This window comes from Ranitomeya variabilis, chromosome 5 (assembly GCF_051348905.1).
Source record: "Ranitomeya variabilis isolate aRanVar5 chromosome 5, aRanVar5.hap1, whole genome shotgun sequence".
Taxonomy (NCBI): domain Eukaryota; kingdom Metazoa; phylum Chordata; class Amphibia; order Anura; family Dendrobatidae; genus Ranitomeya; species Ranitomeya variabilis.
Window position 1 is genome coordinate 386,320,599 of NC_135236.1, and position 23,713 is coordinate 386,344,311.

At 47.1% G+C, this 23,713-nt stretch overlaps 1 protein-coding gene across 2 annotated transcripts in view; it reads left to right on the top strand.

The window, feature by feature from the left end:
* TFEC (transcription factor EC) overlaps positions 1–23,713 on the top strand; it is a 91,451-nt gene that overhangs the window by 41,931 nt on the left and 25,807 nt on the right. For both annotated transcript variants that reach the window (XM_077265024.1, XM_077265025.1), the window contains one exon: positions 22,372–22,492. In XM_077265024.1, the coding sequence (XP_077121139.1) occupies positions 22,372–22,492 (121 nt within the window). The remainder of the gene's footprint in view (positions 1–22,371; positions 22,493–23,713) is intronic.

A 23,713-nucleotide genomic window follows, 5' to 3' on the forward strand; every position in this document is an offset into this window, starting at 1 on the left:
CTGAAAGCCCCGCCCAGCCATATGTTGCCCGGCCCCTCCACGCGGAACGTCCTTCAGTCGTTGCTTGCTGGACCCGGAAGCGAGCCACTGCTGCACCCCGGCGGAATTCCGGACGCAGAACCCGCCGGCTCGCAGGACACAGGTGGCTCTGTCTGTGTCACAGTCACAGAGCCACCGGCTCCAGACCACGGCCGTCGGCCGTCCACTTGCCCATCTCGATCTCCCCATCTCCCCTCGTATCGGCAGGTTCACCGCCGCTGGCCCGCTGCACACCACTGTCACCACACCTGCCCGCCAGAACCAGCAGACAGCAGCCAGTAAGTACTCAATTAACGTCCACTATGTATATACATATGTGTTACTGTGTATATATCATATGTATTTGTATATATGTGTGAGTGTGTGCAGTCATTATACAGTATGGAGCATCATGTGCGGTCATTATACAATATGGAGCATCATGTGCAGTCATTATACAGTATGGAGCATCATGTGCAGCCAGTATACAGTATGGAGCATCATGTGCGGTCATTATACAGTATGGAGCATCATGTGCGGTCATTATACAATATGGAGCATCATGTGCGGTCATTATACAGTATGGAGCATCATGTGCGGTCATTATACAATATGGAGCATCATGTGCGGTCATTATACAGTATGGAGCATCATGTGCGGTCATTATACAGTATGGAGCATCATGTGCGGCCATTATACAGTATGCATGCGGTCATTATACAGTATGGAGCGTCATGTGTGTTCATTATACAGTATGGAGCGTCATGTGTGGCCATTATACAGTATGGGGCATCATGTGTGGTCATTATACAGTATGGAGCACTGTGTGGCCATATTTTTTTGTTTATAACTATTGTATATGAAACAGTGTGATCAGCAGTGCTAAATGGGTGTGCTTGGGACGTGGATATGGGTGTGACTAATTATGAATGGGTGTGGTCAGAGGCGTGGCCTAAAATTTGCCGCGGCGCACTGCTGCTATAAAAGGTTTGCATGGCCGCTTGGCCATGCGCAAGTGTACACTTGTAAACATGTGTGTGTTGACGTGTGAAAGTCACTCATTAATTATCCCCTCCCTTGTGTATGACTGCTCATATAAGGTGGATGGTTGCTATCTAGCGCCCGACTTGCTATCAGCATGTGACACACAAAAAAGCGTCAAATTACTGTGACCGCCAGTGCGGTGCCGTGCGCTTTCACAGCGCTTTCCTTGCCCAAGCCTGGGTGGTTAGTGGCGTCTGCCAGAGCGGCACTGCACGCACTCCCGTGCAATTAAATTATTATTTCTGTTATGCTGACACCCCAGTTGCGGTGTTGTGTGCAAGAGGTCTAGTTGTACTCTTATCCCGAGTCTAGAGGTAGAGTCCTGTGACTCTTTGCTTGCGCTCTTTGTGCGATACCGCGGCCCTGTGACATAACAGGGTTCGCTTTCTTCATACTGGGTGAAGTTAACCAGTGTGTGAATCCATATTGAACCACCATATAGTCCGTCATTACTTAGCAGCAGGTTCCATCTCTGCACGGTGGACCCCGGGCTGTGAACGCAGCTTACTCTATCTTTCTAATTATTTGGTGCATTCCGGTAGCCCTAACATTACACTAGCACCAGGGTCTGGCTAGTGATGATGGACAAACAGCAATCCTTGTGGTATATCCAGCAGCTGGAGGGTAGGTTGGCGGCTCGAGCGCACAACCTCAGCTGTGGATGTAACCACAGTTGCTGTTCAGGCTGCTAGCGTGGCTGCAGCAACCTTGTCCACTGCCACCCCTGTTCTGACTCTATCTCGCCTCCCGCTGCCAGAAAAATTTTCTGGTGATAGTAAATCTTGTAGGGGTTTCGTGAGCCAGTGCTCTTCACATCTCGAGCTTCTGGCCGCACATTTCCCCACAGAGCGGGCTAAGGTGGGATTTATTGTGTCTCTCCTGTTGGACAGGGCGTTGGAGTGGGCTACGCTGCTGTGGGAGCGTGGCGATCATGTTGTATAGAGTGCTCCATTGTTCCTGAGCACTCTGAAACAGGTCTTTTTAGGACCTCTTGTCACCCATGATATGGCGCTCCAACTGTTAGCATTGACTCAGGGCTCATCCTTGGTCAGCCATTTTACCGTCCACTTTCGCACCCTAGAATCTGATCTGGAGTGGTTGGATAAAGCCCTTATTCCGATATTTTGGAGGGGGCTGGCTGACCACGTGAAGGACTCTCTGGCCACTAGGGAGATTCCCGCCACACTGGAAGAGTTAATAGCTGTCTCTACTCATATTGACCTCCATTTTCATGAGCGGAGGTTAGAGCGAGCCCAGTGTAGGCAGAGGCTTTGGCTGGTTCCTACCTTCGACAAACTTTTGGAATCTCCAGTCTAGGCCCTTGAGTCACATGAGGCTATGGTAGTGTCACGAGCGGGATCTAAGTCCCGGACCACTCGTGCCCTCCAGGTTTGTCATGTTTGCCAGCAGTCAGGACATCTTGCCACCAGATGTCCCCAGCGGTCGAGGAAACTTCAGCATCTAGTGGTAGCAGGAGGAGGTACACTAGACATGGTGAAATTTGCCTCCAAATTGTCCTTTAAGTTGACAATTACTATTGGCTCATTTACCCACTCGGTAGAGCTCTGCATGGATTCTGGGGCGGAGGGCAATTTTATGTCTTCTGCCTTCGCCCAATGTCACGCAATTCCCCTGGTAATGTTAGCTCAACCAGTAACCGTACGAGTGGTAAATGGGTCGACACAACCCTCACAGATAACACACCAGACCATCCCTTTTTCTCTGTCCATGTCGCCATCTCATCAGGAAATTATATCTATGCTTGTCTTTCCTGAGGGAATTGATGAGGTCCATTTAGGGATACCTTGGCTACGGTACCACTCTCCTCATATTGAGTGGTCCACAGGCAGAATTTTGGGATGGGGTGAATCTTGTGGGGGTAGATTTCAGAGGGAATGTTGTTGTGAATTTGGATTCTGGGCTCCCCCGGTGGCTACTGGTGGAATTGAACTGGTGTTGTCATCTTCTCTGTTCACCTGTTCCCATCAAGATGTGGGAGTCGCTATATAACCTTGCTGCTCTGTTAGTTTCTTGCCGGTCAACAATGTTATCAGAAGCCTCTCTGTGCTTGTTCCTGCTCCTAGACAACTACTAGATAAGTTGGACTCTTGTCCATGTTTGTTTTTGCATTTTTGTTCCAGTTCACAGCTGTAGTTTCGTTACTGTGTCTGGAAAGCTCTTGTGAACAGGAATTGCCACTCTGGTGTTATGAGTTAATGCCAGAGTTTTAAAGTAATTTCTGGATGGTGTTTTGATAGGGTTTTCAGCTGACCATGAAAGTGCCCTTTCTGTCTTCTGCTATGTAGTAAGTGGACCTCAAATTTGCTAAACCTATTTTCATACTACGTTTGTTATTTCATCTTGATTCACCGCCAATATATGTGGGGGGCCTCTGTCTCCTTTCGGGGTATTTCTCTAGAGGTGAGCTAGGACTAATATTTCCCTCTGCTAGCATTATTTAGTCCTCCGGCTGGTGCTGGGCATCTAGAATCAACGTAGGCATGCTACCCGGCCACTGCTAGTTGTGTGTTAGGTTTAGTTCATGGTCAGCTCAGTTCCCATCTTCCAAGAGCTAGTTCCTATATATGCTTATGCTATGTTCTCTCGCCATTGAGAACATGACAGTTTGACCGGCCCACTAAAGGGTTAAAATCCTTGGCTGAGAAAGGAGAGAAATAAGAAGTCTGCTGAGAATATTTTTTTTTTTTTTTTTTTCTCCTTCTAATCTTTGAATGGCTCTGTGTCCACCTGTTTGTAATGGATCTTCAGAGTGTAACTGCAGGTTTGAATAATCTCGCCACGAAGGTACAAAATTTGCAAGACTTTGTTTGTCATGCACCTGTATCTGAGCCGAGAATTCCTTTGCCGGAATTTTTCTCGGGGAATAGATCTGGGTTTCAGAATTTTCGAAATAATTGCAAATTATTTTTGTCCCTGAAATTTCGCTCTGCCGGAGACCCTGCTCAGCAGGTCAGGATTGTGATTTCCTTGCTCCGGGGCGACCCTCAAGACTGGGCTTTTTCATTGACACCAGGGGATCCTGCGTTGCTCAATGTGGATGCGTTTTTTCTGGCCTTGGGGTTGCTTTATGACGAACCTCATTTGGAGCTTCAGGCAGAAAAGACTTTGATGTCCCTATCTCAGGGGCAAGATGAAGCGGAAATTTACTGTCAAAGATTCCGTAAATGGTCTGTGCTTACTCAGTGGAATGAGTGCACCCTGGCGGCGACTTTCAGAGAGGGTCTCTCTGATGCCATTAAGGATGTTATGGTGGGGTTCCCTGTGCCTGCGGGTCTGAATGAGTCCATGACAATGGCTATTCAGATCGATAGGCGTTTGCGGGAGCGCAAACCAGTGCACCATCTGGCGGTGTCCACTGAGAAGTCGCCAGAGAGTATGCAGTGTGATAGAATTCTGTCCCGAAGCGAGCGGCAGAATTTTAGACGGAAAAATGGGTTGTGTTTCTATTGTGGTGATTCTACTCATGTTATATCAGCATGCTCTAAGCGCACTAAAAAGCTTGATAAATCTGTTTCCATTTGCACCTTACCGTCTAAGTTTATTCTATCTGTGACCCTGATTTGCTCTTTGTCATCTATTACCACGGACGCCTATGTCGACTCTGGCGCCGCTTTGAGTCTTATGGATTGGTCCTTTGCCAAACGCTGTGGGTATGATTTAGAGCCTTTGGAGACTCTTATTCCTCTGAAGGGGATTGACTCCACCCCATTGGCTAATAATAAACCACAATACTGGACACAAGTAACTATGCGTATTAATCCGGATCACCAGGAGATTATTCGCTTTCTGGTGCTGCATAATCTACATGATGATTTGGTGCTAGGATTGCCTTGGCTGCAATCTCACAACCCAGTCCTCGACTGGAAAGCTATGTCTGTGTTGAGCTGGGGATGTAAGGGGGCTCATGGGGATGTACCTGTGGTTTCCATTTCATCATCTATTCCCTCTGAAATTCCTGAGTTCCTGTCTGACTATCGTGACGTCTTTGAAGAATCCAAGCTTGGTTCATTACCTCCGCACCGAGAGTGCGATTGTGCCATAGATTTAATCCCGGGTAGTAAATACCCAAAGGGTCGTTTATTTAATCTGTCTGTGCCTGAACATGCTGCTATGCGAGAATATATAAAGGAGTCCTTGGAAAAGGGACATATTCGTCCATCGTCATCTCCCTTAGGAGCCGGTTTTTTCTTTGTGTCAAAAAAAGACGGCTCTTTGAGACCATGTATCGATTATCGGCTTTTGAATAAAATCACTGTAAAATATCAATACCCATTGCCGTTGCTGACTGATTTGTTTGCTCGCATAAAGGGGGCCAAGTGGTTCTCTAAGATTGACCTTCGTGGGGCGTATAATTTGGTGCGAATCAGGCAGGGGGATGAGTGGAAAACCGCATTTAATACGCCCGAGGGCCACTTTGAGTATTTAGTGATGCCTTTTGGTCTTTCAAATGCTCCGTCAGTTTTCCAGTCCTTTATGCATGATATTTTTCGTGATTATTTGGATAAATTTATGATTGTGTATCTGGATGATATTCTGATTTTTTCGGAGGACTGGGACTCTCATGTCCAGCAAGTCAGGAGGGTTTTCCAGGTTTTGCGGTCTAATTCTTTGTGTGTGAAGGGTTCTAAGTGTGTTTTTGGGGTACAGAGGATTTCCTTTTTGGGATATATTTTTTCTCCCTCTTCCATTGAAATGGATCCTGTCAAGGTTCAAGCTATTGGTGATTGGACGCAGCCCTCTTCTCTTAAGAGTCTTCAGAAATTTTTGGGCTTTGCTAACTTTTATCGTCGATTTATTGCTGGTTTTTCGGATATTGCTAAGCCATTGACCGATTTGACTAAGAAGGGTGCTGATGTTGCTGATTGGTCCCCTGATGCTGTGGAGGCCTTTCGGGAGCTTAAGCGCCGTTTTTCCTCTGCCCCTGTGTTGCGTCAGCCTGATGTTGCTCAACCTTTTCAGGTTGAGGTCGACGCTTCTGAGATCGGAGCTGGGGCAGTGTTGTCGCAGAAAAGTTCTGACTGCTCCGTGATGAGGCCTTGTGCCTTCTTTTCCCGTAAATTTTCGCCCGCTGAGCGGAATTATGATGTTGGGAATCGGGAGCTTTTGGCCATGAAGTGGGCTTTTGAGGAGTGGCGCCATTGGCTTGAGGGGGCCAGACATCAGGTGGTGGTATTGACTGACCACAAAAACTTGATTTATCTTGAGACCGCCAGGCGCCTGAATCCTAGACAGGCGCGCTGGTCATTATTTTTCTCTCGGTTTAATTTTGTGGTGTCATACCTACCGGGTTCTAAGAATGTTAAGGCGGATGCCCTTTCTAGGAGTTTTGAGCCTGACTCGCCTGGTAACTCTGAGCCCACAGGTATCCTTAAGGATGGAGTGGTATTGTCAGCCGTTTCTCCAGACCTGCGGCGGGCCTTGCAGGAGTTTCAGGCGGATAGACCGGATCGTTGCCCACCTGATAAACTGTTTGTTCCTGATGATTGGACCAGTAGAGTCATCTCTGAGGTTCATTCTTCTGCGTTGGCAGGTCATCCTGGCATTTTTGGTACCAGGGATTTGGTGGCAAGGTCCTTCTGGTGGCCTTCTCTGTCACGAGATGTGCGAGGCTTTGTGCAGTCTTGTGACGTTTGTGCTCGGGCCAAGCCTTGTTGCTCTCGGGCTAGTGGATTATTGTTGCCCTTGCCTATTCCTAAGAGGCCTTGGATGCACATCTCGATGGATTTTATTTCAGATCTGCCTGTTTCTCAGAAGATGTCTGTCATCTGGGTGGTGTGTGACCGTTTCTCTAAGATGGTCCATTTGGTTCCTCTGCCCAAGTTGCCTTCTTCTTCCGAGTTGGTTCCTCTGTTTTTTCAAAATGTTGTTCGTTTGCATGGTATTCCTGAGAATATCATTTCTGACAGAGGGACCCAATTCGTGTCTAGATTTTGGCGGGCATTCTGTGCTAGGATGGGCATAGATTTATCTTTTTCGTCCGCTTTCCATCCTCAGACGAATGGCCAGACCGAGCGGACTAATCAGACCCTGGAGACATATCTGAGGTGTTTTGTGTCTGCTGACCAGGATGATTGGGTTGCTTTTTTGCCATTGGCGGAGTTCGCTCTCAATAATCGGGCCAGCTCTGCCACTTTGGTGTCCCCGTTTTTCTGTAATTCGGGGTTTCATCCTCGATTTTCCTCTGGTCAGGTGGAAACTTCGGATTGTCCTGGAGTGGATGCTGTGGTGGAGAGATTGCATCAGATCTGGGGGCAGGTGGTGGACAATTTGAGGTTGTCCCAGGAGAAGACTCAGCTTTTTGCCAACCGCCACCGTCGTGTTGGTCCTCGGCTTTGTGTTGGGGATTTGGTGTGGTTGTCTTCTCGTTTTGTCCCTATGAGGGTCTCTTCTCCTAAGTTTAAGCCTCGGTTCATCGGCCCGTATAAGATATTGGAGATTCTTAACCCTGTTTCCTTCCGTTTGGACCTCCCTGCATCCTTTTCTATTCATAACGTTTTTCATCGGTCGTTATTGCGCAGGTATGAGGTACCGGTTGTGCCTTCCGTTGAGCCTCCTGCTCCGGTGTTGGTTGAGGGTGAGTTGGAGTACGTTGTGGAGAAAATCTTAGACTCTCGTGTTTCCAGACGGAGACTCCAGTATCTGGTCAAGTGGAAGGGATACGGCCAGGAGGATAATTCTTGGGTAAATGCATCTGATGTTCATGCCTCTGATCTGGTTCGTGCCTTTCATAGGGCCCATCCTGATCGCCCTGGTGGTTCTGGTGAGGGTTCGGTGCCCCCTCCTTGAGGGGGGGGTACTGTTGTGAATTTGGATTCTGGGCTCCCCCGGTGGCTACTGGTGGAATTGAACTGGTGTTGTCATCTTCTCTGTTCACCTGTTCCCATCAAGATGTGGGAGTCGCTATATAACCTTGCTGCTCTGTTAGTTTCTTGCCGGTCAACAATGTTATCAGAAGCCTCTCTGTGCTTGTTCCTGCTCCTAGACAACTACTAGATAAGTTGGACTCTTGTCCATGTTTGTTTTTGCATTTTTGTTCCAGTTCACAGCTGTAGTTTCGTTACTGTGTCTGGAAAGCTCTTGTGAACAGGAATTGCCACTCTGGTGTTATGAGTTAATGCCAGAGTTTTAAAGTAATTTCTGGATGGTGTTTTGATAGGGTTTTCAGCTGACCATGAAAGTGCCCTTTCTGTCTTCTGCTATGTAGTAAGTGGACCTCAAATTTGCTAAACCTATTTTCATACTACGTTTGTTATTTCATCTTGATTCACCGCCAATATATGTGGGGGGCCTCTGTCTCCTTTCGGGGTATTTCTCTAGAGGTGAGCTAGGACTAATATTTCCCTCTGCTAGCATTATTTAGTCCTCCGGCTGGTGCTGGGCATCTAGAATCAACGTAGGCATGCTACCCGGCCACTGCTAGTTGTGTGTTAGGTTTAGTTCATGGTCAGCTCAGTTCCCATCTTCCAAGAGCTAGTTCCTATATATGCTTATGCTATGTTCTCTCGCCATTGAGAACATGACAGAATGTGTTCAGGTTGCTACTACTGAGGTACCCGCAGATCTATCCTCTCTCCCCAAGCAATATTGTCCCTATGCGGGCGTGTTCTCCAAGAGAGCTGCGGAGACCCTTCTGCCTCACCACCCCTATAACTGTCCTATTGACCTCTTGTCTGGTGCTGAGCCTCCTCGGGGTCGAGTCTATCCGTTATCTCTCCCGGAGATGGAGGCAATGTCACAGTACATCCAGGAAAATCTGGCAAGAGAATTCATTAGGAAGTCAGTGTCACCTGCAGGGGCGGGGTTCTTCTTCGTGCAGAAGAACAACGGGGAACTACGTCCATGCATAGATTACAGGGGTCTTAGCGCTATCACCGTTAAGAATAAGTATCCTCTGCCCCTGATATCTGAGCTCTTTGATAGGCTTCGGGGAGCAAGGGTATTTACAAAATTAGATCTGCGGGGTGCTTACAACCTGATTCGCATCCGTGAGGGGGACGAATGGAAGACAGCTTTTAACACCAGGGATGGGCACAATGAATATCTGGTGATGCCCTTCGGGCTCTGTAATGCCCCAGCCATTTTCCAAGACTTTGTGAACGACATCTTCTGGGATATGCTCTCCACCTCGGTCGTAGTCTATCTGGATGATATTCTCATCTACTCTCCAGATATTGACTCCCACTGGAGAGATGTTTGCAGAGTCTTCGACCTCTTACGGGCAAATTCCCTCTACGCAAAGTTGGAGAAATGTGTGTTTGAGCAGGAGTCCTTACCTTTCCTTGGCTATATTATCTCCGCCCAGGGATTGGCTATGGATCCTGCCAAACTACAGGCTGTGATGGACTGGCAAGAACCCATTCTCTTAAAGCAGTGCAGCACTTTATGGGGTTCATTAATTACTATCGCCAGTTCATTCCACACTTCTCAACTTTGGTAGCTCCCTTGGTTGCCCTCACCAAGAAGGGAGAAAATCCCAAATTGTGGTCTGAGGAGGTCTCCAAGGCCTTTCACTCCATTAAGTCACACTTCGCTAGCGCTCCCATCCTACATCGCCCTGATGTAGATAAGCCATTAATAATGGAGGTGGATGCCTCATCCATTTGTGCTGTAGCCATCCTTTTCAAAGAGGATGCTCAAGGTCGGAAGCATCCTTGCTTCTTCTTTTCTAAGACCTTCTCACCAGCAGAGAGGAGTTATTCCATCGGGGACAGGGAGTTGCTAGCCATGAAGTTGGCCTTCTCAGAGTGGAGACATCTCTTGGAGGGGGCTTGTTTTCTCTTCCAAGTCTTCACAGACCTCAAGAATTTGGTGTACTTGCAAACAGCCCAGCGGTTAAATTCTCGCCAGGCCAGATGGTCCTTGTTCTTCTCCCGGTTTCATTTCACCCTCCATTTTCTTTCCAGGGAGAAGAACATTCATGCTGATGCTCTCTCTTTCTCCATTGTATCATCTGAGGAGGAGGAAGAGGAGCCTCGACTTATTGTCCCCACCGAGAGACTGAGAACTTTGGCCCCGGTTTCGCTACAGTCTGTGCCTCAGGGCAAGAATTTTGTACCATCCAGCCTGCATCCGGAGGTTCTTTCTTGGGCTCACTCATGCAGGGTGGGTGGACATTTTGGGTCCAAAAGGACATCTGAGCTACTGGCGAGGACATACTGGTGGCCGCATATGGCTCGTGATGTCGCAGACTAGGTTCGGGTGTGTGTCTCTTGCGCCAAGAACAAGTCTCCTTGGCAATGGCCAGCTGGGTTGCTTTACCCCCTGCCGGTGGCGGACAGGCCCTGGGAGATGGTCAGGATGTATTTTGTGGTGGGCTTACCCAAGTCTCGTAGCTGCACCATTATCTGGGTAATCACCGACCATTTTCCCAAAATGGTGCACTTGGTGCCTCTTCCACGGCTACCTTCTGCAAGGGCTCTGGCAGCATTGTTCATCAAGCATATCTTTCGTCTACATGGTATGCCGGACAAAATTGTCAGTGACCGGGGTCCCCAGTTTGTGTCTCGATTCTGGAGAGAGCTTTGTCATCCACTCAGTATTGAGTTGAATCTCTGCTCAGCATATCATCCTGAGACGAATGGGTTGGTTGAGAGGGCCAACCAGACCATGGTCACATATTTATGACATTTTGTTTCTGCCAGGCAGGATGACTGGGCATCCTTGCTACTATGGGCGGAGTTTGCGCGTAACAATGACATAGCTGACTCCACCGGTCAGACTCCATTCCTCCTGAATTACAGCCAGCATCCGCGTGTCCCTGTGCCCATGCCCGTGTCTTCCGCCGACTCCAGGGTGGCAGACTGGGCTGTGGAGGCACGGGACATTTGGAACCACACTCAGGATGACATTTGGGCCTCCAAGGAAAGAATGGGGACCTCCGCCAATGCACATCGGTGCCCCGCTCCGACCTTTGCTCCTGGCGACTTGATGTGGCTCTCCGCCCATAACATCAGGCTGCGAGTTGAGTCCACTAAGTTTGCACCTCACTACTTGGGTCCCTTCAAGGTCCTCGAACAGGTTAACCCTGTGGTATCACCGACACCTTTCATGTGTCCCTCTTGAAGCCCGTATAGATGTGCCTGATTTCCGAGTCATCTGCTGGGACATCGGGTTCGCCTACAGATGATTATGAAGCGAACGCTATTTTGGGGTACAAGGTGGTAAAAAATTCTATTTGGTGTATTGGAAGGGTTATGGCCCAGAGCACAGGTCCTGGGAGCCTGCTGAGCACAACAGCTCATTGCTGCCTTCGAGCATAGTGAGGTCCAAGGAGGGGGGGTAATGTTAGGTGTCAAGTTCCCGCCTCTGCACAGGGGGAATCTCGAACCATCTCTGCTCCGGTCTCCCATTCTTCTCCTGCCGCAGTGGAGTCTGCTCAGCAGAGATGTTGGTCCCAGCGTCTAGCTCAGGCTGATATTGGACAACTGGTTACTACTGCCCTTCCAGGCTCTGTTCTTGTAGCCAGCAATGTTCAGCAGCGAGCAGGTCTTTCTGGGACTAAGTCCTGCTTTTCCCTTACTGAGCATGCCCACTGGATGACCTCCTATTGGAGGTCGGGGGTCACATGCTCAGGTCCTGTTGTGGCTCCTATTGGACCATCTGGAAGGTCTTGTAGCACTGCCGCTATAGAAGGTTTGCATGGCCGCTCGGCCATGCGCTAGTGTACACTTGTAAACGTGTGTGTGTTGACGTGTGAAAGTCGCTCATTAATTATCCCCTCCCTTGTGTATGACTGCTCATGTAAGGTGTATGATTGCCATCTAGCGCCCGACTTGCTATCAGCACGTGACACACAAAACAGCGTCAAATTGCTGTGACCGCCAGTGAGGCACCGTGCGCTTTCACAGTGCTTTCCTTGCCCAAGCCTGGGTGGTTAGTGGCATCTGCCAGAGCAGCACCGCATGCACTCCCGTGCAATTAAATTATTATTTTTGTTACGCTGACACCCCAGTTGCCATGTCGAGTGCAAGAGGTCTAGGGGTAGAGTTCTGTGACTCCTTGCTTTTGCTCTTTGTGCGGTACCGTGGCCCTGTGCCGCCATATAGTCCGTCATTACTTAGCAGCAGGTTCCATCTCTGCACGCTGGACCCCAGGCTGCGAACGCACCTTACTCTATCTTTCTAATTATTTGGTGCGTTCCGCTAGCCCTAACAACTATTTTCACAAAATTAAAAACTTTTTTTTGCCAAAAATGTTTTGTGCCTTAATATTCTCAGACTCATGACACTTTTTCTTCATTGAAGTTGTGAAGGCTTTTTTTTTATTATTTTTTTCACAAGATGAGCTGTAGCATTAATTATTACAATTTTGGAACACATACAATTTTTTTATTGTGTTGTATTAATTTTTTTTGATGAGGTGGAATAATAATATTTGATATGATGGTAGATCTAGGGTTCCTTATTAGACACATGGATGCCATGATAAACCTTTGGCACTCTGCAGTTGCATTGAAAAGTGCAGCGATAGTATAATTATTATTATTATTTATTTATATAGCACCATTAATTCCATGGTGCTGTACATGAGAAGGGGTTACATACAAAGTTTTAGATATTGTATAAGAGAAAGATCTATAAACCATGGCTGTGCTAGAAGAGCCAGGCTGTTTACTACAGCAGCCACATGCTGCACATGGCACAAGCTCGGCACCTTAGCGTGCAACATATACTTCCTGGCACCTTCTAACATACACCATGAATCAGTGGCGTATCTAGGGGGGCAGCCGGGGCATGTGCCCCGGGCCCAGCCGGCAGGGGGGCGCAGTCGGGCTGCCTAATTCGGCGGTCCGCAGTGTCTCCCCCGGCGGCTGCATTCTGCCGCCCCTGGTCTGGGAGTCAGCTGTTCTCTGTGCTGACTGTCAAGCTGACAGCCGGCACAGAGAAGCTGCAGAGCGCCGCCTCTGTTGTGAACTCTATTTTTGTGCTCCCTCTAGTGGTCACAAGCGGTACTGTGTAGTGTTGTCTTTCTGCAGGTTGGCAGCATCAGCTGGTTCGTTATCCTTGGTTGGTTTCCTATTTAGCTCACCTGGATACTCAGTTCCTTGCCTGCTCTCAATGTATTCAGTGCTCTTCAGATTCCTTGTGTCTACCTTGCTCCCAGTCTCTCCAAGACAAGCTAAGTTTTTGTTTGTTTATTTTTTGATTATCAGCATTCATCATGTTTCTTGTCCAGCTTGCTAAAATGTGATTTCCTCGCTTGCTGGTTGTTCTAGGGGACTGAGTTTCTCCCCCCACACCGTTAGTTGGTGCGGGGGTTCTTGAAATCTCAGTGTGGATATTTTGTAAGGGTTTTTTACTGACCACACAGACCCCTTTTCTATTTTCTGCTATCTAGTATTAGTGGGCCTCATTTGCTGAATCTGCTTTCACCCCTGTGTATGTGCCTTCCTCTTACCTCACCGTTATTATTTGTTGGGGGCTTCTATATCTTTGGGGATTATTTCTCTGGAGGCAAGTGAGGTCTTTCTTTCTCTCTAGGGGTAGTTAGTTCCTCAGGCTGGCTCGAGACGTCTAAGATTTTAGTCACGTTCACCGGCTACCTCTAGTGTGTTGGATAGGTTCAGATTTGCGGTCAGTCCAGTTTACCACCTCCCTAGAGCTTGTCCTATGTTTTGTTACTTAGCTGGAGTATTTTGTGATCCTCAACCACTAAGGATCATAACACGGCTCCCAATGTGTGCAGAGGTGGAGGGGGGCCCCTGCAGAGTGGCTGCGGTGGGCAGGGAGAAATCCCCGCAGCTCCGCTGCCCAGCGATCTGTCTTCCTGCTTCCTCTCACACAGACGCGCCACTGGATGATGTCATCATTCAGCGGCCGGCTGTGTCAGAGGAAGGTGATGAGATGCTGCAGCAGAGTGCGAGGAGAGGTGAGAGGTGTGTGAATGTGTGCATGTGTGTGTATATGTGAATGTGTGTGTGTGTGTGTGTGTATGTGTGTGTGTGTATGTGAATGTGTATGTGTGTGTGTTGATCAGTATTGGGTGTGTATGTGTGTATCACGCTGCAGGGGAATGTGCAGAGAAGTGAATGGCGTGTGTCTGTGTGGGAGAAGGAGAGGGCAATGATGGGGCTGACGGGTAGAGAGCAATGATGGGGATGGTGGAGGAGGAGAGGGCAATGATGGGGCTGACGGGGAGAGAGCAATGATGGGGATGGTGGAGGAGGAGAGGGCAATGATGGGGCTGACAGGGAGAGAGCAATGATGGGGATGGTGGAGGAGGAGAGGGCAATGATGGGGCTGATGGGGAGAGAGCAATGATGGGGCTGACGGGGGGCATATGTCCTGGGGGGGCGCCAAAATGAATTCTTGCCCCGGGTGCCAGAAACCCTAGATACACCTCTGCCATGAATGACATCAAGGAGTTAGGATTAAATAACATATAAATTATAGTAAATGCAGGAGTAAATGCCTGAAATTATGGGCCATGGCACAGCTCCTGGTTAGGTAAAATTCCATATACCTTCATGAGTAATAGAATTTCAGTATAATTGCAGCAGATTTTTCAATACTATTGTGTTGGCAGCAAAACGCTTAGTAAAATACAAATGTTTTGTCACGTTTTTTACTTGTGTTTTTGATATTTTTTGCGTGTGTGTTGTGAATTAGACTTTTTTGGCTCCCTCTTGTGGTCACTAGTGATATGACTCTGGGATTGTCTTTCCTCAGTTTGGCACCCACCTGGGTCGTTAGTCCAGGGGTGTTGCTATATTAACTTCCTGAATTCTCAGTCTGGTGCTTGGCATCGTTGTAATCAGTCCTTTCTGTTTGCTCCTGTCTGCTGATCCTGGTTCTTGCAAAATTAAGCTAAGTCTTGCTTCCTTGCTTTTTGGTTATTTGCATAGCTCTTATTTTTTGTCCAGCTTGTACTAAATGTGATTCCTGATTTTGCTGGAAGCTCTAGGGGGCTGGTATTCTCCCCCCGGGCCGTTAGACGGTTCGGGGGTTCTTGAATATCCAGCGTGGAAATTTTGATAGGGTTTTTGCTGACCGTATAAGTCATCTTTAGTGTTGAGCGATACCGTCCGATACTTGAAAGTATCGGTATCGGAAAGTATCGGCCGATACCGGCAAAGTATCGGATCCAATCCGATACCGATACCCGATACCAATACAAGTCAATGGGACTCATGTATCGGACGGTATTCCTGATGGTTCCCAGGGTCTGAAGGAGAGGAAACTCTCCTTCAGGCCCTGGGAACCATATTAATGTGTAAAAGAAATAATTAAAATAAAAAATATTGCTATACTCACCTCTCCGACGCAGCCTGCACCTTACCGAGGGAAGCGGCAGCGTTCTTTGTTTAAAATTCGCGCTTTTCTTTCCTTTACCGAAGTCCCGGCTTTGTGATTGGTCGCGTGCCGACCATGTGGCCGGGACGCAACCAATCACAGCAAGCCGTGACGTAATTTCAGGTCCTTCAGGATTTTAAAATTACGTTCCGGCGTTGTGATTGGTTGCGTCGCAGTCACATGGGCAACGCAACCAATCACAGCAAGCCGTGACGTAATTTCAGGTCCTTAAGGATTTTAAAATTACGTCCCGGCTTTGTGATTGGTTGCGTCGCAGTCACATGGGAGACGCAACCAATCACAAGCCGTGACGTCACGGGAGGCTGGACACGCGCGCATTTTAAAATTTTACTGACCGCGACGCAACCAATCACAAGCCGGGAGGCTGGACACGCGCGCATTTTAAAATTTTACTGACTGCGACGCAACCAATCACAAAGCCGGGACGTAATTTTAAAATCCTTAAGGACCTGAAATTACGTCACGGCTTGCTGTGATTGGTTGCGTTGCCCATGTGACTGCGACGCAACCAATCACAACGCCGGAACGTAATTTTAAAATCCTGAAGGACCTGAAATTACGTCACGGCTTGCTGTGATTGGTTGCGTCCCGGCCACATGGTCGGCACGCGACCAATCACAAAGCCGGGACTTCAGTAAAGGAAAGAAAAGCGCGAATTTTAAACAAAGAACGCTGCCGCTTCCCTCGGTAAGGTGCAGGCTGCGTCGGAGAGGTGAGTATAGCAATATTTTTTATTTTAATTCTTTCTTTTACACATTTTTACATTAATGTTGTTTCGATACCGATACCCGATACCACAAAAATATCGGATCTCGGTATCGGAATTCCGATACAGCAAGTATCGGCCGATACCAGATACTTGCAGTATCGGAATGCTCAACACTAGTCATCTTACTATATTCTGCTATTAGTCAGTGGGCCTCTCTTTGCTAAATACCTAGTTCATTCTTACGTTTGTCTTTTCTTCTTACCTCACCGTTATTATTTGTTGGGGGCTTGTATCCAACTTTTGGGGTCTTTTCTCTGGAGGCAAGAAAGGTCTATCTTTTCCCTTCTAGGGTTAGTTAGTTCTCCGGCTGGCGCGAGATGTCTAGAACCAACGTAGGCACGTTCCCCGGCTGCTGCTACTTGTGGTGCTAGGATTAGATATACGGTCAGCCCAGTTACCACTGCCCTATGAGCTGGTTTTTTGTGTTTGCAGACTTGGTATTTATTTCTGAGACCCTCTGCCATTGGGGTCATAACAGTATGCCAAGCCAACATTGAATGTTTAATGCATTGCAGAAGTGGGATAATAAGAAAGGAAATTCTGAGTTTTTTTTTTTTTTTTTTTTTTTTCCTCTCTTCCTCCCCTTTACCTCTGAGTGGCTTATGCTTGCTGCAGACATGAATGTCCAGACCTTGATTACAAGTGTGGATCAGCTTGCTGCTCGTGTGCAGAGCATACAAGATTTTGTTACCAGTAGTCCAATGTCTGAACCTAAAATACCTATTCCTGAACTGTTCTCTGGAGACCGATTTAAGTTTGGGAATTTCAGGAATAATTGTAAATTGTTTCTATCTCTGAGACCCCGTTCGTCTGGAGACTCAGCTCAGCAAGTTAAAATTGTTATCTCTTTCTTGCGGGGCGACCCTCAGGATTGGGCTTTCTCGCTAGCGCCAGGAGATCCGGCATTGGCGAATATTGATGCGTTTTTTCTGGCGCTCGGATTGCTTTACGAGGAACCCAATCTTGAAATTCAGGCAGAAAAAGCCTTGCTTGCTATTTCTCAGGGCCAGGATGAAGCTGAAGTGTATTGCCAAAAATTTCGGAAATGGTCCATGCTTACTCAGTGGAGTGAGTGTGCTCTGGCCGCAAATTTCAGAAATGGCCTTTCTGAAGCCATTAAGAATGTGATGGTGGGTTTCTCCATTCCTACAAGTCTGAATGATTCCATGGCGCTGGCTATTCAAATTGATCGGCGTTTGCGGGAGCGCAAAACTGCTAATCCTCTGGTGGTGTTGTCTGAACAGACACCTGATTTAATGCAATGTGATAGAATTCAGACTAGAAATGAACGGAAAAATCATAGACGTCAGAATGGGTTGTGTTTTTACTGTGGTGATTCTACACATGTTATATCAGCATGCTCTAAACGCCTAACAAGGGTTGTTAGCCCTGTCGCCATTGGTAATTTGCAACCTAAATTTATTTTGTCTGTGACTTTAATTTGCTCATTGTCTTCCTACACTGTTATGGCGTTTGTGGATTCAGGTGCTGCCCTGAGTCTTATGGATCTGTCATTTGCCAGGCGCTGTGGTTTTGTTCTAGAGCCATTGGTAAATCCTATCCCTCTTAGAGGTATTGATGCTACGCCATTGGCGGAAAATAAACCGCAATTTTGGACACAGGTAACCTTGTGTATGACTCCTGAACATCGGGAGGTGATTCGTTTTCTTGTTCTGCATAAAATGCATGATTTGGTCGTTTTGGGTCTACCATGGTTACAGACTCATAATCCAGTCTTGGATTGGAAGGCAATGTCTGTGTCAAGTTGGGGCTGTCAGGGAATTCATGGTGATTCCCCGCTGGTGTCTATTGCTTCCTCTACTCCTTCGGAAGTTCCTGAGTATTTGTCTGATTTTCAGGATGTATTCAGCGAGTCCAGGTCCAGTGCTCTGCCTCCTCATAGGGACTGTGACTGCGCTATAGATTTGATTCCAGGTAGTAAATTTCCTAAGGGAAGACTATTTAATCTGTCGGTACCTGAGTATACCGCAATGCGTTCATATATCAAGGAATCTCTGGAGAAGGGGCATATCCGTCCATCCTCTTCCCCTCTTGGTGCGGGATTCTTTTTTGTGGCCAAGAAGGACGGATCTTTGAGACCTTGTATTGACTATCGGCTTCTGAATAAAATCACTGTTAAATTTCAGTATCCTTTGCCTCTGTTGTCAGACTTGTTTGCCCGGATTAAAGGTGCCAAGTGGTTCACCAAGATAGATCTTCGTGGTGCGTACAACCTTGTGCGCATTAAGCAGGGAGATGAATGGAAAACTGCATTTAATACGCCCGAAGGTCATATTGACTACTTGGTGATGCCTTTTGGGCTCTCTAATGCTCCTTCAGTGTTTCAGTCCTTTATGCATGATATTTTCCGGAAGTATCTGGATAAATTTATGATTGTTTATCTGGATGATATTCTGTTTTTTTCTGATGATTGGGACTCGCATGTAGAGCAGGTCAGGATGGTGTTTCAGGTCTTGCGTGAGAATGCTTTGTTTGTTAAGGGCTCAAAGTGTCTCTTTGGAGTACAGAAGGTTCCCTTTTTGGGTTTTATTTTTTCCCCTTCTGCGGTGGAGATGGACCCAGTCAAGGTCCGAGCTATTCATGATTGGACTCAACCCACGTCAGTTAAGAGTCTTCAGAAGTTCTTGGGTTTTGCTAACTTCTACCGTCGTTTTATCGCTAATTTTTCTAGCGTTGTTAAACCTTTGACGGATATGACCAAGAAAGGTTCTGATGTTGCTAACTGGGTTCCTGCAGCAGTGGAAGCTTTCCAAGAGTTGAAGCGCCGGTTTACTTCAGCGCCTGTTTTGTGCCAGCCTGATGTCTCACTTCCCTTTCAGGTTGAAGTGGATGCTTCTGAGATTGGGGCAGGGACCGTTTTGTCGCAGAGAGGCCCTGGTTGCTCTGTAATGAGACCATGTGCTTTTTTCTCTAGGAAGTTTTCGCCTGCTGAGCGGAATTATGATGTTGGCAATCGGGAGTTGCTGGCCATGAAGTGGGCATTTGAGGAGTGGCGTCATTGGCTCGAGGGTGCTAAGCATCGTGTGGTGGTCTTGACTGATCACAAAAATCTGATGTATCTCGAGTCTGCTAAACGCCTGAATCCTAGACAGGCCCGTTGGTCATTGTTTTTCTCCCGTTTTGACTTTGTGGTCTCGTATTTACCAGGTTCAAAGAATGTGAAGGCTGATGCTCTTTCAAGGAGCTTTGTGCCTGACTCTCCTGGAGTAGCAGAACCAGTTGGTATTCTTAAAGAGGGAGTAATCTTGTCAGCCATTTCTCCGGATTTGCGACGTGTGTTGCAGAGATTTCAGGCTGGTAGACCTGACTCTTGTCCACCTGACAGACTGTTTGTTCCTGATAAGTGGACCAGCAGAGTCATTTCCGAGGTTCATTCCTCGGTGTTGGCAGGGCATCCGGGAATTTTTGGCACCAGAGATTTGGTGGCTAGGTCCTTTTGGTGGCCTTCCTTGTCACGGGATGTGCGGTCATTTGTGCAGTCCTGTGGGACTTGTGCTCGAGCTAAGCCTTGCTGTTCTCGTGCCAGCGGGTTGCTCTTGCCCTTGCCTGTCCAGAAGAGGCCTTGGACACACATTTCCATGGATTTCATTTCAGATCTTCCGGTGTCTCAGGGCATGTCTGTCATCTGGGTGGTATGTGATCGCTTTTCCAAGATGGTCCATTTGGTATCTTTGCCTAAGCTGCCTTCCTCTTCCGATCTGGTTCCTTTGTTCTTTCAGAATGTGGTTCGTTTACACGGCATTCCTGAGAATATCGTGTCTGACAGAGGATCCCAGTTTGTTTCCAGGTTCTGGCGATCCTTTTGTGCTAAGATGGGCATTGATTTGTCGTTTTCGTCTGCCTTTCATCCTCAGACTAATGGACAAACGGAACGAACTAATCAGACTCTGGAGGCTTATTTGAGGTGTTTTGTTTCTGCAGATCAGGATGATTGGGTGACCTTCTTGCCGTTGGCTGAGTTTGCCCTTAATAATCGGGCTAGTTCCGCTACTTTGGTTTCGCCATTTTTCTGCAACTCTGGTTTCCATCCTCGTTTTTCCTCGGGACATGTGGAGCCTTCTGACTGTCCTGGGGTAGATTCTGTGGTGGATAGGTTGCAGCAGATTTGGAATCATGTGGTGGACAACTTAAAGTTGTCACAGGAGAAGGCTCAGCGTTTTGCCAACCGCCGCCGCGGTGTGGGTCCCCGACTTCGTGTTGGGGATTTGGTATGGCTGTCTTCTCGATTTGTTCCTATGAAGGTCTCCTCTCCTAAATTTAAGCCTCGCTTCATCGGTCCTTACAAGATATTGGAAATCCTTAATCCTGTGTCCTTTCGCTTGGATCTTCCGGTGTCGTTTGCCATTCACAACGTGTTCCATAGGTCTTTGTTGCGGCGGTACGTTGTACCTGTGGTTCCTTCTGTTGAGCCTCCTGCTCCGGTGTTGGTTGAGGGCGAGTTGGAGTACGTGGTGGAGAAGATCTTGGATTCTCGTCTCTCCAGGCGGAGGCTTCAGTATCTGGTCAAGTGGAAGGGCTATGGTCAGGAGGATAATTCCTGGGTGGTTGCCTCTGATGTGCATGCGGCCGATTTAGTTCGGGCCTTTCACGCTGCTCATCCTGATCCCCCTGGTGGTCTTGGTGAGGGTTCAGTGACCCCTCCTTAAAGGGGGGGTACTGTTGTGAATTAGACTTTTTTGGCTCCCTCTTGTGGTCACTAGTGATATGACTCTGGGATTGTCTTTCCTCAGTTTGGCACCCACCTGGGTCGTTAGTCCAGGGGTGTTGCTATATTAACTTCCTGAATTCTCAGTCTGGTGCTTGGCATCGTTGTAATCAGTCCTTTCTGTTTGCTCCTGTCTGCTGATCCTGGTTCTTAATTAAGCTAAGTCTTGCTTCCTTGCTTTTTGGTTATTTGCATAGCTCTTATTTTTTGTCCAGCTTGTACTAAATGTGATTCCTGATTTTGCTGGAAGCTCTAGGGGGCTGGTATTCTCCCCCCGGGCCGTTAGACGGTTCGGGGGTTCTTGAATATCCAGCATGGATATTTTGATAGGGTTTTTGCTGACCGTATAAGTCATCTTACTATATTCTGCTATTAGTCAGTGGGCCTCTCTTTGCTAAATACCTAGTTCATTCTTACGTTTGTCTTTTCTTCTTACCTCACCGTTATTATTTGTTGGGGGCTTGTATCCAACTTTTGGGGTCTTTTCTCTGGAGGCAAGAAAGATCTATCTTTTCCCTTCTAGGGTTAGTTAGTTCTCCGGCTGGCGCGAGACGTCTAGAACCAACGTAGGCACGTTCCCCGGCTGCTGCTATTTGTGGTGCTAGGATTAGATATACGGTCAGCCCAGTTACCACTGCCCTATGAGCTGGTTTTTTGTGTTTGCAGACTTGGTATTTATTTCTGAGACCCTCTGCCATTGAGGTCTTAACACGTGTGCTTCTTTCCCGTGCATTGTAAAGGGTGAAAAGCGTGCAAAAATGTTGAAAAAATTGACATGCGGCAGAACTGAAATGCTTTCAGGAATGCCATTCTCTTGACTTGCACTAGGAAATGTTTCAGTGTTTGTGACAAATCTACGAGGAAAAAACATGACAAAAACACTGGAAATATTAAACGTGTGCACATACCCTGACTGTGTCAGTGCTGAACTGGTGCCACTTATGTTGGTGTGTTGGAGCAAAAACATGGTCTGTGGCCTCTTTGTCCTGGTTCTGCCTACATATCAAATATAGAATATCAAAAAGTAATAAAAATAATTAAATACCTGCTTATTAAGTGATACAAAGCTTCAACCTTTAAAATATTAAAATAGTTTTCAAACATAGTGGAAAGAAAAGAATTAATAAAATACATGTACGTTAATTATTTTTCCCTTTAGGATTTGCTTGAAAATTTTACTTTCTGAATGAACTTTGTAAGTTCTCCCCATGTTTACGTCAGTTCGTCCGGGTTCTCCAGTTTTCTCCCACACTCCAAAGACATAGGGGGTAATTAGATTGTGATCCCAATGGAGACAATAATTACAAAGTCTGAAAAGCACTGCAGAATATATTTGTGCTGTGTAAGCAAGGATAGAAATAGTAAATGGGTTAGTATTAATATGAGATCTTTATTCTGTAGAAAATTTACATGTTATGTTGCAATATTATAAAAATTTGTTTATATCACAGTGTTTAAGAGTTAGGATCTTTCTTTTTCAGCTTCCATTATCCAGTGGTAATTTTGATGTTTATAACACTGACCAAAGCATTTGCACATCTGCGATGGGACTGTCCAACACATCTTGTACAGCGAGTAACGGTGTAAAGAGTGAAGTTACAGGTAAATGAATGAGTTTATATAAAAAATGCCTCATTCACAATATACATGCTTTAATACATGGTCATAAAGACAAAAAAAAAATTCATTTTATGATTGTTATATTACAGTATTGATTATTATTTTCAGAATAATTAATCAAAATATTTTAAAGCAAATATATTTATATATGGCAATTCACTTATGGTTGCTTTCTGTTGTGAAACAATTGTATTGAATATGTATAGTATATAATAAACTTTAAAATTCATATAACAAGTCCATAGGGCATTACATGTAGATCCTATGGCCTCGATTACTGACCTGTTTGGTAATCTTTGTGCTGGTACCTCCAGAAGGCTCTATGTTTTACTATTGAATAAATGCTTCTAGGTGTTAGGGCTAGCGGAATGCACCAAATAATATAAAGGGAAATATGAAGTGCGTTCGCAGCCCTGGGTCCACCATGCAGAGATGGAACCTGCTGCTGAGTAATGGCGGATGAACACTTGCTCACACGTGGGGTAGACTTCACCCAGTGTGGATGGAAGCCAACTCTGTTGCTTCACAGAGTCGCTTAAATGAATGCTGTGCCCTGTGAGTAGTCACAGGGTGCAGCTGGTGGATGCTGGTGGGATCCCTTGGATGCTGGTGAAATCCGTATGATTCACCCCCTCTATGCTGGTGATTGGACTCACTCGGACCCTCGGTGGCGTTTGAGCCCGTGCCTGAGGACGCCCTGAGTCAGATGCTGAGTCCAAGCGACAGTTCCCACCCTACACTGACCGGTTGTCAGAACTAACTAAGTATTTATGGCACAGAGTGCATACAGTGCCGCTCTGGCGGACGCCACTAGCCACCCTAACTAGGGCTAGGAAAGCACACTGGTTGTGCACGACACGCACTGGTGGCGCTAGGTAGCTCAATCAGCCAAGAACTTTAAACAACACTAGGGATGGGAATGATTAAGTGATCCAGTCGGAGCAGCTACAGGACCTGAGCATGTGACTCCCAACCTCCAATGAGAGGTCATCCCGTGGGCATGCTCAGTAGAAGAAAACAGGACTTAGTCCCTGGAATATCTGTTCGCCGCTGATCAATGCTGGTTACAAAGGCTGAGCCTGGAAAGGCAGCTGTAACCAAACGCACAGTATCTGCATTGAGCCAGACGCTGGGATCGGCATCTCTGCTCAGCAGGCTCCACTGTGGCTGGAGGAGAATGGGAGGGAGGGGAGGGTTCGAGAT